Raw genomic sequence first — 8,597 nt, 5'->3', positions numbered from 1 at the left:
ATCCATGAAACTGTTAATCAAAACCACATATATTACATATTGTTTTTTTTTTTTTTTGAACATTTTCTTATATATTACATATTGTTGATCATTGTTTTTTTTTTTTTTTTTTTTTGACAGCAAGAACATTTACAGACTCATATAGACTCCGTAAACCATAGTGGCAACTCTGCATCCATGTGTATGACGAACGACGGTTGTATCCGAGCACTGCGTGCCAAACGATCCGCCATTTTATTGTCCGTCCTCGAAACATGAACAATTTCTGAGTTGATGAAGCTTCTTCTCAAAAGCTTGATATCCTCCAGGTAACTTCCAAATGCTGGCCATTCCTCTGGTTCTGAAACCATCTTCACCAGTTGAGAACAATCCGTTGCAAATGTGACCTGATATTGTCTTAAGTTTTTCATACATTCCATTGCCCAAGTCAATGCCTCTATCTCCGCATGAAGAGGTGATAAACTTGCCCTTACATTCCTTGCCCCTAACAAACCCTCAAACCCTGGAAGGGTACTGAGCCAACCTTGTCCTGAAAAAACATCTTTATCTTTCCAAGACCCATCCGTGAAACACCATCTTCCTGTGGTCACTAAGGGCAATCTAAGCTGTACTTCAGGTACGACCCTTGGATTATTGATATTTTGTGCCTCAGCCATATTGTTGATCATTGTTTGTGACAGAAATAATGAATGATGATGTAACTGAACTGACGATTCGACCAATGTTAAAATAAGCAGATTTGTGAAATGACGAATCAATATTTATCACGATTAGAGTGAACAATGCATGTTTCACGTTCCCGTACTTGGGAATAGTTGAGCCAACTTTTGGGCCGGTAATGATCATGTTGTACTCGTTGCAGAAATGTAAATAATTCAGCTAAATTTTCTGGTACATGACATCTAACAATGAACTTAAAGTTTGAAAGAATTATTAAAAGAATGGGAGAATTATAATACAAATTTTTTTTTCAATAACCTAAATGATTGAGAAAAAGAAATAACCTAACCTAAACAACGAACTTCATATCTATGTTGGGGAAAAACTTCTTCCCAAAAATAATTTCTAGATCATTTTCTAAGGGAGTTAGATTCAGATCCAAAGACAAAACCCTCTTGCTACTACTGCAACGTTTCATGACCGGCATGGTAGGAATCCGGGGAGAGATGCGCTGCGATGGCTCCAACGTCATGCTTGACCTATGCCGTCTCATATGACCACCTAAAGCCTGCCCGGTCCCAAAACTCTGATCGCATCTCGAACATTTGTGCATATGTGTTCCTTTATAATTTTTTGTAAGATGTTTCACATCTTTCTCGTCAACGGCTAGCTTTGGTTTCTTGTGGCTTGCCCGGTGGCCACCAAGGGCTTGAAACGAAGAAAATCTCCGGTTACATGTTTTGCATTCGAACCGATTGCTTGTATTTCTCTCGGTAAACTGATTGTGAATCACACCAATCTGTTTAGCAATGGAGGTTCGTGATAATATCATTAAACATTTAACGATGTCTAGATTCTTGATGGATTCTTCGTACTCAGATCTTTCTCTCTTCATGCTATCTTTTTGACAAGATCTTGAGAAATATATCAGAAAGAAAAGTGAAAAAAGAAGTGAATTGAGTTTGGAATGAAAGTTGAGAACATGTGTGAATGTATATTTATAGGAGCAATACTAAAAGTTGGACTTTCGTGTTGTTTGAACAACAAAATAAGTCGTCCAAAATAATATTCTAACAACAAGTCAGCATTGCTTGTTTGACTTGGGACCAATTGACATTTTCAATTTCACCCTTCGACCGCCGGACGCAACGCATACCGTTCGGGTTGAACAAAAAGAGTCTAGTCAACAAATCTATACCACACATCAATAAATCCAGCAACTTGGGTTCTCATCAACTTGCTTGCCACGGTCATTAATTTAATATGAACACCTTGCGATATAAATATGATTTCAACAATGTGACTTTGATATCCCTAGACGTTATATTATCTGATAAGTGATTGATTAAGTGTCTTCGCAACAATTATTTAAGGAAAAATAGTGAGATGGTCAATTAAAAATGATGATATTGGTCATATCTACTTTTTTTAATTATAACATGCCTTAACACAATTATGACATATAGTTTAATGATAAAAAATTAATATAAAACAATAAGTATATGGTAATTTCCATAGTTAAAAATTATAAGAAAAATAATTTAAATCTTAGTTAAAGTTTATTGTAAACTTATACACTAAAAAAAAAAATTAAAATGTTAATTTATTTTATTTGTATTTTACATATGTATTTAATGTTTCTAATGAGAAATATGGTAAAATTGTAATAAGATAATTTATTCTTATACTTATATTTTTATGATTAAATAGTTATATAGACCGTTTATGTTTTTGATAAAAGTTTCAAAATATAGTATATACATGATACTATAATTAAGACTTAAAATACCAGAATATAAATTAATACATGTAAATGAAAGTGCTTTATATTATAGCATATATAATATTTCAAAATATGTAAATGAAATTTCTTTTAAAACAATATGTGCTTCATATTTCAAATGTTATATATTTTTACAAAAATATATTTCAAAGGATATAATATTATTTTTAGAAAACTGTGTCACTACCATATTTTGATTAATCTAATATTACTTTTCAAAATTTAATACATGATGTTAATATTATTGTAACATGATATGTTTATTATATATATTTACATTTTGACAAGAGTTTTAAATATTTTAATAATCTTAATATCATCATATCAAGGATAAAAAAACTATGTAAATATTTACATATTTTGTGGATAGTTAAATAAGTAAATATATATTTAAGTTTAACTCAATATAAGGATAATCATAATCAAGTTTATAAATTAATGAACATATTAATGAACGTATTTAAATTTATAAGCTAAAATGTTCTTTAAATAAATGCAAAAAAATTAAAATTTGTTAAAGTTTAATGTTAAAAAGAAATAAACTAGTATAAAATTATTATTTTGAAAAATAAAAATAATTTTATCAGTTAAAGTAATATACATTAATCATATTAGAAAATTAAACTAAATAAAAAACGATAACTGATACTTTCTAATTTATAAAATTAATGAACTTAAAACTAAATGAAACGATTTTTTTATTTAAATATAATTTTTAAAAAATATTATTTATGCCGGAATTAACCTGATTGAATATCTTTTTTGTCAAACATTTTTCGTTTGCTATTGATCACCATAACTTAAAAAAACCTAAATTTTAAATCTTTATTTCTAATCACTAAAATATAAATTCAAACAAAAAAATATATTTTTTATTATTAAATTATTAATAAATGTTATTTCATGAATTTTCTTTATGTATTATTTTAAAATAGAAACATGATCTAGTGTTATTTGAATATTTTTTTTTAAATATAATTTTAATTTTGAGTTAAAATTTTCAGTAATTTTATTAGTTTGATTCTATTCAGTTTTGTTACATCCACTCTTTACTATGTTTACTATTTACAGCACTGAAAAACAAAATGGTAAAGGGTAAAATAAAATCTACATATAAAACGCAACCAAGTACGACCGCCTCTGAACCAAGTTTTTCTTGTGGGCCAACCCTAATAATAATAATAAAAAAAAGGCCTTGTCGCAGTTTCTTCTTCGCTCTCCGTCGCGCTTCATTCTTCCTCTCTCTCAAACTCGCCCATCCTCTATCGATTCCGATTTCGATTTCCCAGGTACGTTTATAGTTATCCTCCCGCACCTTCCACACTTCTCGTCGCTTCATTTCTATCCACAATCCTACGACTTTCGTAATCTTTGACAAACCCTAATCGCCTCTGTTCGATTGTAGAAAAGTTTCAACCTTTGTCGTAATCGGAATCAGACAGGGCTCTGTGTCTTGATCGCAGTTGCTTTTCTGATCAACAATCAATCAATTTTATCATCTTATTACAGGTTTTTTTCATTAGATGGGAACTCCGGAGTCATCACGAGAGCCGTGCCCTGACCGTATCCTCGACGACATCGGCGGTGCCTTTGGTATGGGAGCTGTTGGAGGCTCCGCCTTTCACTTCCTCAAGGGCACATACAACTCCCCCAAAGGCAGTCGCTTTCTCGGCGGCAAACAAGCTGTGGCCATGAACGCTCCTCGTTTGGGAGGGAGTTTCGCCGTCTGGGGAGGTCTCTTCTCGACGTTTGATTGCTCAATGGTGTACCTTAGGCAGAAGGAGGATCCGTGGAACTCGATTATTGCAGGCGCTGCCACCGGTGGGTTTCTGTCTATGCGACAGGGCCCTAACGCGGCTGTGAGGTCTGCGCTTGTTGGTGGGGTTCTGTTGGCTTTGATTGAAGGAGCGGGGATAGCGTTGAACAAGATGATGGCTGAGCCTCAGCATATGCAGATGGAGGAGGGGATGGCCGGGATGCCGGGGATGCCTGGGATGCAGATGGGGCAGGGGCAGCAGCAGCAGCAGCAGCAGATGATACCACCACCGGAGAATACTGCTTCATCGTCATGGTTTGGAGGTCTTTTTGGTAAGAAGAACGAGGAGCCGCAGCAAACGAGCAGCGGAAGTGAAACCAAGGTGTTGGAGAGTTTTGATGCGCCTCCTGTGCCATCATTTGAGTACAAGTAAAGCTGGTCTGTTGGTTGATGCTCTTCAACAAGTCTGTTATATTTCTGTGTCGCTTGTCTCTCTTAAAGTTATGTCTGACAACTATTGTTGGCTTTTAAATAATTTAGTTTTAGATTTTTCGTAATGAATAAGCTTCAATGATATCATCTCGTCCAAGATTCAATCATTCAAGTCACCTTTGCTCATAGAGTCACTCAAGTGTATTCTTCACCCAGTAACTCAACCACTCTCAGTTATGTAGACAGAGCAAGTACTTGCTACTGTTAGCTCTCAATCAATCAAGATTTTACTTGGATCTATATACATATTTTTTTTTTTCAAAATCATAGTGGTTTGCAAAATCTGATACTGCAGTTTGAAGATTTTATTCAAATTATTTTCAATATTTTTATATTTTAAAACTAGAGTTTAAAATAAGATATTTTATATTTCATTTCTTATGATTATTTAAAAGTAGAATAATAAATTTATTTGTATACAATATATTATTTTTTGTTATTTTAAAATGGAATAAAATTAAAGTAAAAATCAACTATACTATGGTACTAGGTTAAGACTCGCGCATTGCGCGGAGTGAACATTGTATATTTAAATTATTTTTACATATTACATGTTATTTTATATATTATATATATAAAATTTTAGTAACTACTACGTATATAATTAAATTTAAATAATATATATAGATATATAGTATATTTTAATAGTATATTATTCATCAATATGTTATATTTTTAAATAATTTTCTTGAAAACTCCTATTTTTAGAAAGTTTTCATTTTATAGAGAAATATTGTAGATTTGGATTTGTGATTTAGAAATTAGGATTACAAGAATATTTGTGGATAGATAAGTATTCTCTCAGAATTTTGCATCAATATCTTGTATTTTTATATAATTTTTTTAAAACTGCTATTTTTGGAAACTTTTCATTTTATAGAGAAATATTGTAGATTTGAGTTTGTGGTTTAGAAGTTAAGATAAAAAGATTATTTGTGGATAGTTGAGTATTCTTTCAGATTTTTTCATCAATATGTTGTATTTTTAAATAATTTTCTTAAAAACTGCTATTTTAGAAAGCTTTAATTTTATAGAGAAATATTGTAGATTTGGGTTTTTGATTTAGAAATTAGGATTACAAAGAATATTTGTGGATAGATAAGTATTCTTTCAGAATTTTGAATCAATAGGTTGTATTTTTATATAATTTTTAAAGAACTGCTATTTTTAGAAATTTTCATTTATAAAGAAATATTGAAGATTTGAGTTTTGTGGTTTAGAAATTAGGATAACAAGAATATTTGTTGATATATGCGTATTCTTTCAAAGTTTTTTTCAATAGGTTGTGTTTTTAAATAATCTTCTTAAAAGCTGCTATTTTTGGAAATTTTTCATTTTTTAGATAAATATTTTAGATTTGGGTTTGTGGTTTAGACATTAAGATAACAAGAATAGTTGTGGATAGTTGAGTATTCTTTCAGAGTTTTTCATCAATAGTTTATATTTTTAAATATTTTTCTTAAAAACTGCTATTTTCGGAAAGTTTTCATTTTCTTAGAGAAATATTGTAGATTTGAGTTTGTGGTTTAGAATTTAAGATAAAAAGATTATTTGTGGATAGTTGAGTATTCTTTCATATTTTTTCATCAATATGTTGTATTTTTAAATAATTTTCTTAAAAACTGTTATTTTTAGAAAGTTTTCATTTTATAGAGAAATATTGTAGATTTAGGTTTGTGATTTAGAAATTAGGATTATAAGAATATTTGTTGATAGATAAGTATTCTTTGAGAATTTTGCATCAATAGGTTGTATTTTTAAACAATTTTCTTAAAAACAGCTATTTTATGAAAGTTTTCATTTTTAGAGAAATATTGTAGATTTGAGTTTGTGGATTAGAAGTTAGGATAAAAAAGATTATTTGTGGATAGTTGAGTATTTTTTCAGATTTTTTCATCAATATGTTGTATTTTTAAATAATTTTCTTAAAAACTGCTATTTTTAGAAAGTTTTCATTTTATAGAGAAATATTATATATTTGAGTTTGTGATTTAGAAATTAGGATTATAAGAATATTTGTGGATAGTTGAGTATCCATTCAGATTTTTTCATCAATATGTTGTATTTTAAAATAATTTTCTTAAAAGTTGCTATTTTTAGAAGGTTTTCATTTTATAGAGAAATATTGTAGATTTGAGTTTGTGATTTAGAAATTATGATTACAAGAATATTTGTGGATAGATAAGTATTCTTTCAGAATTTTGCATCAATATGTTGCATTTTTATATAATTTTTTTAAAAATGCAATTTTTGGAAACTTTTCATTTTATAGAGAAATATTGAAGAAATGAGTTTATGGTTTAGAAAATTAGGATTACAATAATATTTACGAATATATTTGGGTTTGTGATTTAGAAATTAGGATTATAAGAATATCTGTTGATAGATAAGTATTTCTTAAAAACAACTATTTTATGAAAGTTTTCATTTTTAGAGAAATATTGTAGATTTGAGTTTGTGGATTAGAAGTTAAGATACAAATATTATTTGTGGATAATTGATTATTTTTTCAATTTTTTTCATCAATATATTGTATTTTTAAATAATTGTTTTAAAAAATGTTATTTTTAGAAAGTTTTCATTTTATAGAAAAATATTGTAGATTTGAGTTTGTGATTTAGAAATTAGGATTACAAGAATATTTGTGGATAGTTCAGTATCCTTTCAGATTTTTTCATCAATATGTTGTATTTTTAAATAATTTTCTTAGAACTGCTATTTATAGACAGTTTTCATTTTATAGAGAAATATTGTAGATTTGGGTTTGTGATTTAGAAATTAGGATTACAAGAATATTTATGGATAGATAAGTATTCTTTCAGAATTTTGCATCAATATGTTGTATTTTTATATAATTTTTTTAAAAATGCTATTTTGGAAACTTTTCATTTTATAGAGAAATATTGAAGAATTGAGTTTATGGTTTAGAAGTTAGGATAACAAGAATATTTGTTGATGTATGAGTATTCTTTCAGATTTTCTCATCAATATGTTGTATTTTTAAATAATTTTCTTACAACTGCTATTTTAGGAAAGTTTTCATTTTTTTAGAATAATATTTTCGATTTGAGTTTGCGGTTTAGAATTTAAGATAAAAAGATTATTTGTGGATAATTGAGTATTCATTCAAATTTTTTCATCAATATGTTGTATTTTAAAATAATTTACTTAAAGACTGCTATTTTTAAAAAGTATTCATTTTATAGAGAAATATTGTAGATTTTGGTTTGTGATTTAGAAATTAGGATTACAATAATATTTGTGGATATATGAGTATTCTTTCAGAATTTTGCATCAATAGGTTGTATTTTTTAAATAATTTTGTTAAAAACTGCTATTTTAGGAAAGTTTTTATTTTTTTAGAGATATATTGTAGATTTGAGTTTGAGGTTTAAAATTTAAGATAAAAATATTATTTGTGGATAGTTGAATATTCTTTCAAATTTTTTCATCAATATGATGTATTTTAAAATAATTTTCTTAAAAACTGATTTTTTTAGAAAGTTTTTATTTTATAGAGAAATATTGTAGATTTGGGTTTGTCATTTAGAAATTAGGATTATAAGAATATTTGTTGATAGATAAGTATTCTCTTAGAATTTTGCATCAATAGAGTTGTATTTTTAAATAATTTTCTTAAAAACAGCTATTTTATGAAACTTTTCATTTTTAGAGAAATATTGTAGATTTGAATTTTTGGATTAGAAGTTAAGATAAAAAGATTATTTGTGGATATTGAGTATTCTTTCATATTTTTTCATCAATATGTTGTATTTTTAAATAATTTTCTTAAAAACTGCTATTTTAAGAAAATTTTCACTTTATAGAGAAATATTATATATTTGAGTTTGTTATTTAGAAATTTGGATTACAAGAATATTTGTGGATAGTTGAGTATCCTTTCAG

At 28.0% G+C, this 8,597-nt stretch overlaps 2 protein-coding genes across 4 annotated transcripts; one reads left to right on the top strand and one right to left on the bottom strand.

The window, feature by feature from the left end:
• Positions 1–911: 911 nt before the first annotated feature.
• Positions 912–2,236, bottom strand: LOC106420141 (zinc finger protein ZAT11). The gene has a single exon (XM_013860986.3). The coding sequence runs from the start codon at positions 1,553–1,555 to the stop codon at positions 1,010–1,012; it is 546 nt and encodes a 181-aa protein (XP_013716440.1). The 5' UTR covers positions 1,556–2,236; the 3' UTR covers positions 912–1,009.
• A 1,338-nt stretch (positions 2,237–3,574) lies between these two features.
• Positions 3,575–4,773, top strand: LOC106392796 (mitochondrial import inner membrane translocase subunit TIM17-2). Of its 3 annotated transcripts, none has more exons than XM_013833584.3 (2): positions 3,575–3,732; positions 3,953–4,773. In XM_013833584.3, exon 2 carries the CDS (start codon positions 3,967–3,969, stop codon positions 4,630–4,632), a length of 666 nt encoding a protein of 221 aa, XP_013689038.2. In that variant the 5' UTR covers positions 3,575–3,732; positions 3,953–3,966; the 3' UTR covers positions 4,633–4,773. The 3 variants fall into 3 exon arrangements, with proteins under 3 accessions (XP_013689038.2, XP_013689033.2, XP_048631654.1); XM_013833579.3 differs by having other exon boundaries at positions 3,598–3,732; positions 3,967–4,773; XM_048775697.1 differs by having other exon boundaries at positions 3,629–3,732; positions 3,957–4,773.
• The last annotated feature ends 3,824 nt before the right edge of the window (positions 4,774–8,597 follow it).

This window comes from Brassica napus, chromosome A3 (assembly GCF_020379485.1).
Source record: "Brassica napus cultivar Da-Ae chromosome A3, Da-Ae, whole genome shotgun sequence".
In the NCBI taxonomy this organism is placed as follows: domain Eukaryota; kingdom Viridiplantae; phylum Streptophyta; class Magnoliopsida; order Brassicales; family Brassicaceae; genus Brassica; species Brassica napus.
Note: the sequence above shows the minus strand (reverse complement) of the source record. Positions and strands in the feature narration are given on the sequence as shown.